The 17,191-nt window shown below is 37.3% G+C and overlaps 1 protein-coding gene across 1 annotated transcript in view; it reads right to left on the bottom strand.

Annotated features, from left to right (window-relative positions):
* HMGCLL1 (3-hydroxy-3-methylglutaryl-CoA lyase like 1) overlaps window positions 1-16,867 on the bottom strand; it is a 171,502-nt gene extending 154,635 nt beyond the window's left edge. The window contains exon 1 of the mRNA XM_037056355.1: window positions 16,454-16,867. Coding sequence (XP_036912250.1) covers window positions 16,454-16,561 — 108 coding nt within the window. The 5' untranslated portion in view covers window positions 16,562-16,867. The remainder of the gene's footprint in view (window positions 1-16,453) is intronic.
* Window positions 16,868-17,191: the final 324 nt, after the last annotated feature.

Raw genomic sequence — 17,191 nt, 5'->3', positions numbered from 1 at the left:
GATGGCCACTTAGAAAAAAAAAGAATCAAGATGAAAAGGCTGAAGTAAAGTAAATTGATTTTTCCCACAGAAGTTATCTAGGAACCTTCGCTATAAATCTGACCTTTTGGTTAAGACTTTCAGTCACCTTTACCTGCTCTGAGTTTGAACTACTTACTTAAATCTAAGGATGTAGGTCTCAGAAATATACTACACAACATTAGGATTTCAGTAAGTAGCTCAAAAAAAAAAAGGCTGCTAGTCAGTATAGAGTAACAGGAAAAGGTTATGTAAGGCTACTACAGAATCATTTTAAAGAGTCTGAATAACCTGTCTCTGAAATGAGAAATAAGAATGATTTGTTCAGCTTCATTCACCTTCAATATTAGATGATAGGTCTCAAAATGGACTAATGAAGGAAACTGAACTGTAACATCCTAGGCCATCTGCAACCAACTGCTGTTTGCTTCTTTAAAGTAATAGATTAATCTAGAACTTTACTAACATGTTAAATTTTTAAATGTTATATTGAATAAGTACAAAATAATGTTCTTATAATTAAAGTTTCTACAGGTAAAGAGACTGATATGATTAGGAAAGAAATACAGGCTTTGGAACCTGGAACAGGTTCAGTCCGATGCCTCTACCAGGTATGTGTCCTGGAGAGAGCTTTATTAACTCTCTGAGCCTCCTTCTCTCACATTAAAAATGAGAACAATAAGATCTTCTCTGGTGCAGTATAAGAGTTCAATAGTCATGTAAAGTCTTCCACAAAGTCACTGGAATAAATTTGCTATCTGACAAAGAGAGGTTGCATTACCATGACCATATAATTTCTGTAACTCTGGTTAACAATACCCCATTAACAATTAATGTAGCATTTTGTATCACATATATTCTTGCATTTGTCAGTTGCACATCTAGGGCAGGTACGCTGAAATAATACTAATGCCTCTAAATAATACTTTTTAAGACAAGCGACTGACATTTTAGTTAGTAAGTTATCACTGTCTTTCCCATCAGAAGGTCAACATCTGTATACATTCTTCAAAGAGCAAAGAGATTTAAGCAATCTAGCTCTCTAGAGATGAGTATTTATGAAGGTTCATGTTTCACCTCCTTTAGCTCAAGTTTTCCTTTCAATATTTTCTAGAGCATACATTCAGCAGAATTATATTAAATTAAATATTAAAATCTTGTCACGAGGGAATGAGGACTAAGTGATATCAGACATTTGGGAGTGAAAGTCTGAATGAGTACATCTGTTTCTCCACAGGTCTTGCAAAACGTCTTTTAAGCACAGCCCTAAAACCTAAGCAAACGGCTCCAAATTGCCCTCAGCTTTTATGTTTGACCAGGTCCACAGATTTCTGTAAAATGCAAGGTTTTAACTCTGCCACAGTATCTTTAAAAATCAGGGAACTCTCAGCCCTTAAATCAAAGTTCTCAAAAAGTAGAAATAGTGTCTAGCTAAAATAAGATTCAGAGTTTTACTTCAACATTAACCAATGATCGGCTTCTCTTTCACAGTGAAACAAATACAGATAGAGGAAAGAATTTAAAAAGTGAATGCCAGACCCTGTATACCCAGTGGGTTACAGATGTATGAACGTGGTGGCAGAAAGCCACTCCACTTCCTCCAAGATCCAAAAACATTTGGAAGGAAGCCCCACAAGGAAAGACGTCTGACAGACACGTTCTCTTTGGGGTTTCCTGCCTCCTTGTTTGCCAAGCTTCCTAGACCCCTGTTGGATGTTAATAAAGTTCACCAAAAAGACTTTTTAAATGCTGATTTCCTAGAGTGAAACTTGTGTTAAAGGTATTTTTATGCAGAAGTTTCCTGCCATCTGCATTTCCCTACTTCACAAATCTAAGGAAGCGTGACCTGTAAAGTGACACACACAGGCGACATGTGATGCACTTCCTATCAGTGGGGTATGCAGCCCAAACACTGAATCCAAAACCAGGAACCACAGCTCAGAGAAGCTGCTTCGCCCTGAGGGTATCAGTACGCCCGATTTTTTTCTACTACTCCCATAAAATGCAGTCACGAGAAGATGTATATTGTACTCTGTGTGAATTAAATCACTAAGAACACACTTATGAAAAGTGAATAAAAAGCTAGATTCTATTTTCTCTGACCTTTACAATGACAGCCAAGAAAAAATGAGGTTTGCAGACTTCTAAATTAGCACCTGGATTTAAAAATATACATTACAGCTCAATATGAAAAATAATACACAGGAGCTAAAACTACTAATTCTAGTTTACAAAAACACTTAGATAAGTTAAATACATATTTTTGACAATCAGAAATCAGCTATTTTGGCTAAAGTCACCTGAAGTTTTATATTATGTATACTTGCTTTATTTAACCTATCCAAACTATTTAGTTTTACAAATATTTAAAGAGCATTAAGTATTTGTTTTCTACAGAAAGGTAAATAAAATAGGGTTTCACCTCTTGACTTCAGTCTAATTCTGCAAATATTATACATTTAATAAAGAAATATTTTAATCTGCCCTGGCTGGTGTGGCTCAGTGGATTGAACAACAGCCTGCAAACCAAAGGGTCACTGGTTCAATTCCCAGCCAGGGCACATGCCTGGGTTGCAGGCCAGGTACCCGGTAGAGGGTGCATGAGATGCAACCACACACTGATGTTTCTCTCCCTCCCATTCTCCCTCCCTTGCCCCATTTCTGAAAACAAATAAATAAATAAGATCTTTTTTTTTTAAAAGAACTATTTTAATCTGTTTGGTGCAGAACTCTGCTTTAACACAGAAAACAAAAATGGGTCCACTAAACGCTATAGAAGAATTGGGGTTGGTTGGGGAGAGGTGAAGAACATAAGAAAAACACTTATGAGAAAAGTTTCACTACTTGCAAAGAGTGAGCATCCATCTTCAAATCAAATATAAAATAGGTAATTTTAAGATTAGAGGCCTTTAAATTGTTTTTCTGTGAGAACAGATTAGATGAATGATATATGTATGTGGGTATATAGAGATACAAATGTATATTGATACATATATATTCATACACATATATATCTATAACTAAATAAATAATTCTCCAGGATTTTACTATATTAACTCTACCCATAAATCTTTAGTCATCTTATTCTGACTAGGAATGCCTTGTATCTATCCAAATTCCACTTGACCTCAAATGAACCTCCAACACAAAGACTATCATCATCATTATTTACTCCCTGTGCACAATGAATTAGATACATTTTACAAACCTGTGATTTTTAATCGAATTGTAAGAAATGACTGCACAAAAACAAACTAATACAGATAAGAAATGAAGAAATGAGCATTCAGAGAAATAGAGCAGTGAAGAATGAAAATGTGTCCTGGACAGTACCCTAGGGACAGAAAGCCCTAGTGGTCCTATTTCTCATAACACAGGGCCCCTCTCTCCCCACCATGGTCCTCACCACCCTGCAAGCATCAAGACAGCCAGAGCACAGGGCTCTTCTCCCCTCTGGGCCAGGGAAGGAAATATTGGCTCCTCCTATCTACAGTGTCACAGCTCTGGTCCCTTTATCCCTGCCTAGAAGCAAAAGCTTTGGGGTGTTTTATCTGTCTGGTTTTGTTTTTAAATTTTTTAGAGAATTCTTCCATTCTTGTTACTACCTGGTTTTCATATCAATTGCATGAAAAAGTTTCAAAACATAAGCTTTGATGAACCTGAATGTTTTAAATCATGCTTATATAAAATTCTGTTTACATAAAGTCTGATTTTAGAATGCATGTTTTGGAAACAAGTTCTGCCAATCAATACTATGTTCTGTTTTTTTTTAAGCGGCTAATCAAGATGATTAGATCCAAGAGAAGAAATTCAAAAACACCTGAGTGTTCATTTAGGAATGTGTTCTCATCACTCGTAAAAGGGAAACTGTCCAAAGAGGAAGATGGCAAACTTCTGGTAACCTAAAGACAACTCCCTGCCTGCTGAGTGAGTATGACTAGGCACTGTACTGTTAAAAATAGGCCAATGTTCAAAAATGTTCTGGATGGTTTCACTGCAGTGACATCACATGTCACTGTCCCTAGAGGACAACAGAATAAAAAATTTGTAGGCTCAGAAAGATAATCTGGATGCCAGAGGCAGCTAGCTACATGCATGAGTAAAGAGTGCAAATCCTGTTTAAGGCATTCATATGTACTTCATTTTTAAGTGTAGTCTCAACCAAACCTATTTCCAGAGGTTAGGTTAAATTTGACTCACTGGTATAGGAGCCAATTTGCACCTCCTACTCTAACAATACAGAGACCTGAAGGAGGAAACTAGGACTTTATGTTGCTTTTTGGTATTAGGGCTACAAACAGGCTGGGCCATCACTTCCCAATCAGACTTTTTAAACAATATCCAAATATATGATTTTGCTGTATCTCTTACAACGCTATCTGTTACATGAGAGTGACCCATAAAATTATGTCTGCACAGTCTAGCCCCTTATTTGAGTGGGGAAAATAAAAAGAAACAAAAATAAAAGCTAAACTTGGAAAGGAACAGGAGAGAAGCAAGGGTCAGGGAAAGTTACAGCACAGAATGAATAAGCATAAAGAAAGCCAGAAGACTTGGAGGGTTTCGGAGCTAATGAAAAAAACAAGAACACAGGGTCGGGGGAGGGAAGGATGTGAGAGCCAGCTGGAGGAAGAGAAAGCAAGGAATACAGGAGCCAACTGAAATCCAAGGACAGAAAGTATTGGAGATTGGAGGGAACAGGAAATTTACTGGAAACCAAGTTGTTTTTCCTCTTGTATCCAATGCAATTCTATTCCAGGCAGAACTCTAGTCTCAACCTCAAAGAGGAAAGGAGGGAAGTGAAACTCATAGGAGCCTTTCTCGGGCAGCAGCCAGGAGCTCTGGAAAGACAGTTTGCAGGAAACCTGACGGGACAGCAGCTCCTCTGACAACAGATACAGGGACAGAAGGGTGGCACGGTCACCCAGCGCAGGGTTTTCTAAACTTACGTGAAGTAAAAACAATGCTAGCTGGGCTCCAACTCGAAACTACTGAATCAGAATGCCCAGTACATTTGATAAACACCTCAGGTGATTCTAACCACAAGGAAAGTTTAGGAAGCCCTGGTAGAATGGAGAAAACTGGCGACTCTGAAAGTAGAACTGACTGAATTCAATTCCCATTCTCTGCTCTTCCGTATTTACTGACCATGAACAAGTTATTTGAACTTTCTGCATCTCAGTAACTAAACCTAAAAAATGGCTTGCTGTGAGGATCAAATGAGCTATTGCATAGTGAAGAGGTAGTGCCTAGCACATAGTAAACAGGTAGGTAGTGCCTAGCACATACTGAATATAGAACACATACAAACAAGATATGTAAACTGATTAAAAAACAAAATATGGATAAGATACATAAAGGCTGCATTCTTTATACAACACCAGAGAGTATACTTTCCAATGGCACAGAGACAAAGCCACAGCCTTCCGAGTTTCTGCCCCTGGTTTCAGCATTCAGGTGCCAGTCATTTCCCTTTGGACATCGACATGTGAAGAGCCTTAACAAAAAGCTTTTTTCTCAAAAGCACCTACGTGTCCATTCAAATTCGAGGTGACTCCAAGATCCAGAGTCTCTATGCTCTGGGAATTCGATAAATCCAGGATTTGGCTGATGCTAAGACCCACATCCATCACCAGTTGTTGATCATTCACCTGGTAATCCACCTCAGTTCATAGTTCTGTTCTCTTCAGTCCTTTCCCAAAATAGTATTCCCAACCATCACTCACTCCTGTTGAATGCCACATAGTTCTCTGCCTTTTTCTTTATGCTAAGACTCAAGTGTCTTTATTTTTCCAGCTGGAAATGCAGCTCTATACTAGCAAGCTTCATCACATGTTCAGCCTATTTAGTTCTCATCCTCTCTGCCCAATAGCCCAGACTTGCAACCCTCTCACGTAGAGACTGCTGAGTCTCCTGCACTTTAGCACAGATGGCATTTTTAGATCCCATTACATCTTGAAGACTGTTACTACTTTTTACTTGTATATGGATGTATAAGGTGTTATCATAAGTGAACGGTATATGGAGACTATCTGTGCTATTTATGCAACTCTTCTGTAAGTCTAAAGATATATCAAAATATAAAAGTTTTTAAAAAATTAATTGTTCTTTCTCATACTATCAAGCTGTGAGTTTGTTTACCCACATATGATTTTGTAACATCATGTACTGGTCACCTGGAAAATAAAGGTTCACCGAGGTATGAAAATATGGCAAATGTTGCCTATTTCTTATACAATACTTAAAAAGCACATTTGCTAATATCTCCATGGATCTCATCTGAAAAGTATTTACTTATTGAGAAACTGCCACAGTCATGGTAATGGATGCAAGTTTTCCAAAACTCGAATTTTTGCCTGAAAAAATAAAATTTATCATTGGCAAAAAAAAAAAACCCTCCCCACCCTTTGAGATCCATGGGATTAGGCATCACTTACCCGCCTTTACCCCCATTTAAGGACTTGTACCCCTGGTATACTGGGGCCATTAGAACTCTGTTCACCATCATTCCCTTCACCCCACATTCTGACACTATTCTGCAGAATATTCAATGTCCTGGTGAAACTTCTCTTCAATACTTGACTTCCACTTAAATTCACTGGAATTTTATTTTATTTCAGCTGTCGTTCATTTGCATGGCCATACAAAAGGCTTATTATTGCTTGTGACTGCTCACTTATTAAGCCTCTGACCACATGTGCCTACATTCTCAACTTTCTAACTCTGTTGTGCCCGTGACTGAAAGCTTTGGCTCACCCGCACTATAAGTCTTTGGAAAACTCTACCTTTACTTCATCTGTCAGTTATGTTATATCAACAAAGAGGGTCTTGGGAATGGCAATGTACCTGGTAACACGCTATTTGAGAAACCCTGGGGTAATGACCATGAAACAGACTTTTCACAAGATGAAAAAGTTCATTCTGTGAAATAAGTCTTTTGCTTCAAACAATACTATTGATTTAAATACAAAATAAGAATAGTAAAATGTATTAAACATCCTCAAAGATAAACATGAGGTGGTAAGGCTGATAAATATGACAAAAAATAGGATAAACATATTGATAGTCACATCACACATAATTAAAGTTAAATTTACCTAATTAAGGATTGAGACAATCAGATAAGTAGCTTATAAGAGACATATTTAAAGCAAAATAATAGAAAAATGGACATGTATTATCTTAAGGCCCCTACTTTTTAAAAGACTAAAATTACATGAACTAAATATTCAAATAAAGAAAACTGAAACACTAATTCAGAACTCAGAAAAATAGAAACTTTTTTTTCAAATATAAAAATCAATTGTTTGCACATCGTACATATGCACACACAGATACAAACGCAGGTATCTGGACAAGAGGATCAGCAAACACACAAAATGCCTTTTGAGTGAATAAAACATGTACACTTCTTAAGAAGTTCATTAGTGAGTGAATGAAACTGATTATGAATGAATGAACAAGGACAAAATGAAGTAAAAAATTAAAAAAGGAAAGGTTAAGAAAAAGAATATGTTTATGAAAAAGAATATGTTTCTTTTCTTTTAAGAAAAGAAAATGTAAAGATATGGGGTAAACTAATACCAATAGAGATAATATATTGTAAAGGAAATATAATCATTTACTGATTATATGATCAGTGATTCATTCATTCAACAACAATGCTCAACTATGTCACATGTTAAGCAGCAGTAATTAGCATACTGCCTCTCTAAGGTCAGATACTGAAATTGGGCACAATATTACTTTTCATATTAATTTAATAATATCTTCCCTATATCTAATAATTTATATTTATAGTGGAGACCACTAGAATAGTCTGTTTTTCATAAGATATTACTTATTATGGAGCAGACAACCTTTCATCTTTTTATTTTTGAACTTTGAATTTTTATTCTACACAAACTTCCATCTGTAAGATGAATGAGTTGTAGGAATCTAACGTATAGCATGAGTATAGCCAATAAAATTGTATCAGATATTTGAAAGTTACTATGAGTACATTTCATATGTTCTTGCTACAAAAAATAAATGGTAATTATGTGAAGTGATGCAAGTATTATCTAAAGCTATGGTGCTAATCATTTTGAAAAAGTGCATCAAATTTGTAAACCTTAAAGTTATACAATATTATAATTCAACAAAGATGCAAAAATAAATAAAAAATAAATACTTACTCTAATCAGTTTTCATTGCATTGTACCCACTTCAAAATTTTTGTATTATGTTAAATATATTTTTACAATTAAAATTATATTGCACAATTAGTATATTCTACATTTTCCCTGTTATATTGTTCATCTTTCAACTAACTTATTTGGAGCAAACAACTTGTTGAGAAAAACCAGAAAATCTGTACAATATATTAATGGGAAACAGTGGTTTGATAGTGTCAGTGTTGCCAAGGCAGTGAGTACTTCAGTGGCCAATATACCACGCAGAAGGAAAACATAAAGTGGCAATACCAACATTCGGCACAGCTTTCCTCTTGAGATGTTTGCCATTCTGTTGCAGCTGGGAAGATCGTCAGCTCTTCCAGGAGCCTTAGTGGCTAAGGAGGAACTATTTTGAGTTCAGGTCCCAATGAGGAACATATGCACTGCTAAATATTGTAGGCCTTACAGTTCGAACCTCTGAAGAGCTACAAAATAAAAAGGGGAGAAGAACAAGGCAAGCCCTCGGGAATGATGTAGATTCAGCCTCAAACCAGCTAAGCATCTGATTGGCTTAATGTAAGCTATCCATATATTACTGCCTGCTAGAAGCAAAAGGTAACTATTTTCTGTACCTACACCTATTGGAGTAGCTAGGACCAAAAACTTAAGAAATAACATGTTAGTGAGGATGAAGAGAAAAGAGAACACTTGTGTACTGTGGGAATATAAATTAGTGCCACCACTATGAAAAACAGTATGGAGGATTGTCAAAAAATTGAAAATAGAACTGCAATTTGGGCCCAGCAATTCCACTTCTAGATATTTACCCAAAGAAAATGAAAGCACCACCTTGAAAAGATACCTGCACCCCATGCTCACTGCAGCATGATTTGTAAGCTAAGACATGGAAACAACCTAAGTGTATAACAACAGATAAGTGTGGCATAGATACACACAAAATTGAACATTATTCAGCCATAAAAAAGAACTTTCTGTCATTTGTGACAAGATAGATGGAACTTAGAGTACTATGCTAATGAAATAGGTCAAACACAGAAAGACAAAAACTGTGTGATAGTACTTATACATACAAAATCTAAAAAAGGCTAATTCACAGATACAGAGAACAGATGGTAATTTCCAGAGGCAGGGAGCGAGGAACGAGTAGAACAGCAGGGGATGGAGAGAGAGTGGTGTAGGTGATTCTTTCTGGAGAAGGACAGTATCACTCACTGCCTAAATTTTCTCTATAATTTTTTCATATTGGTTGTCATAATAAACTCCAAACTGAGTGGGCATTCCAAAATGACATACCCATGAAATAGATTTACAGAAGATCTCAGTATGGGTGTTAGTTATCAGACATGAAACTTGCAATACCTCAGATAAATACTTAAGTATATATGATAACATGGAGCACTGTGGTTTTAAAAATTACGTAGAAATATGTTAATCCAAAATTATAACTAAAATTAAGAACTCAATAAATTAAATTAACAGCAACTTAGAAAAAGCTGAAGAAGGAATTAGTGAAATGGAATATAGGGGAGAAGAGAATATTCAGCCTGAACATGGAAAGAAAGGAAAGGATGAAAAATCAAAGAATGGGTATAAGAAGTAAATTAGGCCCAGGGAAAGTTCTGAGATTTTTCAAAATATGGGCCTAAAGGGAGAGTCATAAAAAAGCAAAAGTAGTACTTGAGAAATGATTGAAAAATTTCCAAAATATATGAAAGCCAACATTATTCAGACATAGATCCGAGAAGTGCTATGAACCATTAGATACAACAAATAAACAAATAAACATACAGATATAAATCTAGACACATCATAGTCACACTGTTGGAAATCAAAAACAATGAAAATAGAATAAATGATATATTATTATCAAAGAACCAAAAATAAGACTAATAGCTGATTTCACTGTCTTTGGCTGTCATTGCATTTGTTGAAAAATCTTCATGTTTTTTACTGGTGTCTTGCATTTTAACTCTTTATAGGGAATATATATTCATAGTCATATTCATTTATATGAAGGTCTGTCCAGAAAAAGTCCAGCCATTGTTACTTAACATAACAAGAACATTTCATGTGACATCAATGTAACCTGGCAGCCAATGACAGTGGACTGGATTGCACATGGGAGAACAATTCACCGTACGTCAGTGGGGGCAGTAGACACTCTTGAGTGAGCATGTGTACTGTGTGGACATAGCAATCAAAATGACTGAGCGAGTAGAGAAATGAATCTCCATAAAATTTTGTGTTAAGCTTGAACGTTCCTCTGCAGAAACTATCGGGATGACTCAGAAGGCTGCAGCTACGGGCAAGTGACGATCGGCGGCTTATCACAACGATGCGCACACTTATACATCACATCTCATACAGGGACTTTGGGTAACATGTCAAATCACCCAGGGGACTCAGCTTCTCTACAGCCCAGATGGCACTCGGCAACTTCTGGCTTTTACTGAAACTAAAATCACCTTTGAAAAGGAAGAGATTTCAGACCATCGATAAGATTCAGGAAAATAGAACCAGACAGAGATGGTGAATGGGAGAAGTGTGTGAGGTCCCAGACCGCCTACTTTGAAGGAGACTGAGGTGTCATTGTCCTATGTACGATGTTTGTCTTTAAGATTTTATTTATTTATTTTTAGACAAAAGCACTGTCCAGGACCTATGTACACTGTTTCTTGTATCTTCTTCAGTAAATGTCTCTATTTTTCATAGTACATGGCTGGATACTTTCTGGTCAAAGACCTCATACTTATGCACATTATATTCACATACATATATGTACATATTTGTGTATCAAAATACATGTAATTTCAAACAAAGAAACATTAAAATGATTTTCAGCTGATTTTTAAATTAGTGAAAATATAAAGCAACTACCTCTATTTGAAGGAAATTACTTCAGATGAAAGAATGGAAATGAAGAATGGTAAAGAGCAAAGGAAAAATATGTGCATAAGTATTAATGTATATTGACTGCATACAGATACACATATCTGTATAACAAATACAGTATGTAGAGAAGTAGTATATTCAAGAATATGAAAAGCAAAAAGCAGAAAATGGAGTTATTTATGTTTGCATTTTAATAGCCATAAGAGCACTAATTTAAATGATATGTTAATAAGTCAAGGTTGTGTGTTGACACAGCAACTAAAATTGCAGTAAAAACAGTATATAATAACAAACTACTGCAGAGGAAAAATAAATAAGAAAATGTATATAATTTCAAGAGAAACAAAAAAAAGGGCAGGGTGAGAAAAGATGCACAGAACACCCGAGACACATAGAAAACAAACAATGGAATACTACACGGGTTCCTTTCCAAAAATTCCTCCGCAGTCATTCTAAGGTATTTAGTAAATGTACTAAGAGCTGCGTAGTTGCAAACTAAAAAGTATATAGTTTATATCCTCTGATTATATTTAAGTATAATCAGTATAAGTATGTAAGTATACTAAGTATACTTAGTATATCCTCTAAGTATATCCTCTGATTAGATTTAAGCAGAAATATAACTCATTTAGGTAAATTCCAGAGACCCTTCATTTTTAATCACAATTTTTGCTAACAGCAACTGTAACTTAAAGGATCAGGATATGATGTGAAATAACTATAAATTTAATCTCATAATGTACCATTTTGCCTTTATCAATCTTATGCATTTGAAACACTGTTAGTGTAAGAGCTGAGAACCTGGGGAACGTATCATGGCAATGGGGTATTACTATACGAAGGAACTGCACTGCCACTTAAGCATCACTTGGAAACAAAAAGGGCCTGATCTACCAGAAACTGAAGTACAATCAAACCCTTTAAAGTATACTAAGTAAGCCAGGTTCAATACACCTATTTTATATGAGACAAAAATAAAAAATAAAACAGGCCCTGAGACATACTTTACACCACAATATGATTAATTTTAACTTCTTGGTCCATCGAGGAAATCTTCGGCGAAACCAAAGTCACCAGCAAAAACCCAGAGACTCAAAGCATTTAATTAGTGGAGCTGTGGTAATGTAATCTTTTTATGCATGTTGACACATTTTTTAATTTGGTAATAAATAATTAAACCCCAAAAGGGTGCTTGTGTATGTACACATACACACACCCAATATTTAATTCTATCCCAGGAATTTATCATGGGTACATTATTATCTCTAATGTATAAACTGAACATTTAAGGTCTAGTCAGGCAATTGCCTGCACAAAATCACAAAACAAGTGTGTCACAGAAAAGAGTTTAGGTTTTCAATCTTCTACTGCACAGCACATTATTCTTTCAAAATACAGCCTGCCTGTCCTAATGCAACCAAAGTATTTCATTTTTTTTTTGTTCTTTGGGGTTTTTGTTTTTTGGTTTTTGTTTTATTGTTGTTCAAGTACAGTTGTCTCCATTCTCACCCCACCACAGCCTCCCATGCCATTCATCCCTGCCTCCCACCCTGGAACCTACCCACTTTGGTCTTGTCACTGTGGAGAAAAGGGAACCTTGGTACACTGTTGGTGGGAACACAGACTGGTGCAGCCACTGTGGAAAACAGTATGGAGTTCCCTCAAAAAATTAAAAACAGAACTGCCTTTTGACCCACCAATTCCACTGCTGGGATTATACCCTAAGAACCCTAAAACACCAATCCAAAAGAACCTATGCACCCCAATGTTCACAGCAGCACAATTTACAATAGCCAAGTATTAGAAGCAACCTAGATGCCCACCAGTAAATGAATGGGTCACAAAACTATGGTACATTTACATGACAGAATACTATGCAGCAGAAAGAAAGAAGGAGCTCCTACCATTATCAACAGCATGGATAGATATGGAGAGCATTATGCTAAGTGAAATAATTCAGGCGGTAAAAGACAAATACCATATGATCTCACCTATAAGTGGAGCCTAATGAACAAAACAAAGAAGCAAGCAAAATAGAACCAAAGAAATAAAGAACTTGGGGGTAAACTGACAATAACAGAGGGGAGGGGGGAGAGGGATAATGCAACCAAATAATCTCAGAGCACAGGAGTTCTGTTCAGGGTTTTCTCTGCAGATTTACACTTGGCAATTGATTAAGCACTGTGCTGTCACTTCTCAGCCTCCAGAATCCATCTCCAGCTCTTCCCTTCATCAAACCATAACTAGGTACCACCAGATGAGAAGATGAGATACACACAGTAATAATATTTATCATCCATCACTAAGACCAAACTTTACTGACCATGTATTCATTCTATCACCTTGGCATTCATTTAACAAATATTTACTATTGTACTATAAAACACCAATCACTGTCTTGAACTCTGAAGAGTGCTAAGAAGAATTTCACGGTCCCCATAAGCACGTGATGCTTATGGGCTAGAAGGTTCTGGTATTGCAGGAGTCATTCATTTGTTCATTTAACAAGTATTTATTGGCTATCAAAAACTAAATAGACATTCTGTTAGATGCTGAGTGTCCTGTGGTGAATTTTGTCCTTACTTATATGATGCTCAGAGTCTGGTAGGAAGTTAAACAACAAATAATCACAAAAATAAATATATAATATGTATTATACAAAAAGATTAGTGCACTGTGCAATCTATGATAACAAAATCTTAGACTACTTGCCTTGAAAATCAGAAAGATTTCATGAGAAAGAACATTTGAGTTGAAATCTAAAGGATGAATAGAAGTTGGTTAGCTGGAAAGAATGCTGCCAGCAGAGGGGAAAACAACTGAGTTACCAAAGGAAACATTACTAAAGAACTCAAAGGCCACTGTGGCAAGAACAAGAGTGTAGCCTCAGATGACGCTGCAGAGAGATGCAATGAAAATAGCATCTTTTCTGAACACACAGAGTGTTGGTGTTCATTCCTAAAAGCTATGGCAACTTATAGAAGGTTGTGAAAAAGGGGAAGAGCATGATTCTATGTGAAACAGAAAGCATCTACCTAGCTATATAGACAGTGGGTTGGAGGAGGATTGCAATAGTCTAGGAGTCCATGAGAGAAAACGCCATTTTAAACCCGACTGTAGCAGTAAAGTTGGAAAACCAGATGTCTTTGAAAGAAATTCAAGAGCTAAAATAGCAGGACTTAGTTACACTTTGGATGTGGGGAAGTGAAAATAAGGAGCTCCCAGTTTGTGGCTGGCGGACTGAATGAACTGTGATGGTGTTCCCTGTGATAGAAAAATACTAGAGAAGGCCTGGCATTCTAAGGAGGAGAACGTGAACTCAAATATTGGAAATGTCCAGTTGGAATTGCTTTGGAGATATCCAAGTGATGATGTCAAGTGAGCAGCTAAACATCTGGACTGGAACTAAAGAGAGAGATGGGAATATAAATCGGGAAGACACTGATATACAAATAGTCCACTGAAACAGTGAGTGCGGATAAGAAGTCATAAAGAACCTGAACATTTAGCCATATATGGGTCACTGAGCCATTCTGGTTCCCGACTGAGGAACTGGAGAGGCAGGGCTTAAAACACTAAGGGTGTTTGTTGTTAAGCAGAAGCCAAGGAACATGATAAGTTACAGAGTCAAGGATCAGGTGTCAATGCTGGTCTGAATTCAAATCGGACAAGACATAAAAATTACAATTCAGTAAGGCTTGGACTAAAAGGGAATTATGTATAAAATGCCATAAAAGCCCATAAGTGGGGCATTAACTCTGGATATAGAAGAGAATTAGTCAAAGGGAGTGATATTTAAGCTGTGTTTGAAGAATGAATAGGAGTTTCCCAGGCAAAGCAGGTGGGGGATAAAAAAGCATTTTTAGAGAAGATGTTGCTATTTCTCAAAAAGGAACAAAAAGCTAGTGAGGAACATTAGGCTAGTGAATATCAAAATCCCATTTCTGGCATTCCTTGATCAGTCAGTCATCAAAGTCATTTTCAATTATCTTCACTTCCACAAACGGGGCAAAGCAGGCAACCTCAGGTAACAACCTGGCTTCAATTAATTGTCCCCAATGCCCACGAAGTCAGACATGGCAGGGGACAAAGAAATATAATGTTAACCCAGCAACAAAAGTCATATAAAGTCTCAGACTTAGGGAACAAAAGTTGAGAATTCTGAACTGATTATGTAACAGAATAAATATTAAAGTTCAGGGAAAAGTTATAAAAAATCAAATTAAAATGTAGATAATTAAATACAAAGACTTGTGAACAGATGAGAAGATAAAGAACAACTCTCCTTCTCTTGCATTGTCAGCAAGAGCTTTGAGTCAGATAATCAAGGCCATCTTTTCAGAGTGAGGAGCAAAGTACCTTTCAGAGGATCCACAAATGACAAAAGCTAACTTTCTGTTTGTGGATTACGATTTCACATACTGAACTCGGAACACTCAAAATGTAAAATGATAGGAAAACTGATAACTAACATTAGAATAGTTGATTTAAAGAAACAGTAAAATTGTGCTTATTAAAATATTATAATTCAAGTTATTACCTTGTTTACAAGATAAATCAGGAATCAACTTTTTCTGCATCCAGCAAAATTCAAAAGAAATGCTAAACTCCCAGTGTCTCTCTCTTTCGCCATGATTTAACATTCACATAACAATTACCAGTTTTTAATTCATGAAATTTTAAGTTTTAAGGGAAAAGTGTATATACATAGTAAATGAATATATATATATATATAATCTACCTCCTATTTCTGGTTGAGAATGCATTAAATCACGTGTATGTGCATACTATTAGGTTGCCTTTGTCTAAAAATGGGCTTTCAAGACTCACACGGGGTTAATTTTGGTCCAAAAATGCTGTCTTTTTACCATTTTTCCAAGTTTATTTAAGTGTGTTGAAGCAGAACTACATTAGGAATAATTAATGGTATGATGGATAATTTCATCCCACCATGTTTTCCTAACCTTATATGTTGGCTTCTTTCCTTTCTCTGCCTTACATTCTGGCAAATTTGTCCTTTGTTACACAATACAAGAAGGGAACTGAAAATAAGGGCACTATCCTTGGCTGCCTGCCTACAGCTACAAATGGTATTATATAATCCATTCCTTCCAACAGAAAAACAGAAGGAACGGTTTTCCTTTAGGGACCAGCAAATGGCCACAGGTAAGGATTTCGCTGAGTCCGATCTGTAGGGCGGGTCTACATGTTTACAGCAGAGTTGATGGGAAACCTTCTAAGGGGTCACGCCTGACAAGGTCAGACTGCTGCAGGAAGGGCCTTGAAGTGCAGAAGTGACATTATAGGGGCAAAGGCCGGTGGCGGTGTGAAAGAGGGTGGGGACACTCTGGGCCTTGAGTTGGTACCTGTGAGGGGTCGAGCACCCCAGCCACTGAATCCGCGATCCAAAGATGCTCCCGGAGAAGCTGCTGGTAGCTGAGACAATGCTTCACTGCGGATGGCACATTCCCCATGGTGGGGCCGGGGCCGGGGCTGCAGTTGGCGATAGGTGGGAACCAGGAGGAGAAGGATGCGGGGCGGGCACCGCCCAGCGAAACTGCGCCAGCTCGAGAGCGCGCCCTTACCCAGCGCGGGCGCCGCGCACCAGCCCGGCTCGCGCACTGCGGCGGCACCTGGAAGGCGAAGAGCACGACGAGGCCGCTCCCCCGACTCCGGAGGTACCTGTGCGGGCGCCTGCAATACCGGAACCAGAAACGAGGAAGGAACTAAGTCGACGTTCGTTCAGCTGTGGCGCACTTTCCACGCTGCACGGGCTAGCAGGCGGGGCTCATTGCGTTTACACACGACCCACCTAATTGACTTCTCACCTGATTCAGATCCCGTGGAGGGAATAGGAGGGGTTCAATAAAGGGAAGGGAGGCGTGTATTTTGTGTGGGTGAGTGCTCATTCACAGCTGCAGCCTTTCGCGTTCAGTGTAGATTTGTCCAGTGTTGAACTCACTTGAGATTATGCTGGATGACAATAAACTCGATTTAAAAATATTTGGAGGCAGTTTGCACAGACCAGACAACAGTTTAATAAAGAAGGTACAAAATTAGGGGCAATGTCACAGATACCTTGGTAAGTCAGTAAGTTGTCCATA

This window comes from Sturnira hondurensis, unplaced genomic scaffold, assembly GCF_014824575.4.
Source record: "Sturnira hondurensis isolate 20B ecotype Veracruz unplaced genomic scaffold, ASM1482457v3 Scaffold0008908, whole genome shotgun sequence".
NCBI classification, from domain to species: Eukaryota; Metazoa; Chordata; class Mammalia; order Chiroptera; family Phyllostomidae; genus Sturnira; species Sturnira hondurensis.
This window is presented reverse-complemented; position numbering and strand designations above follow the sequence as displayed.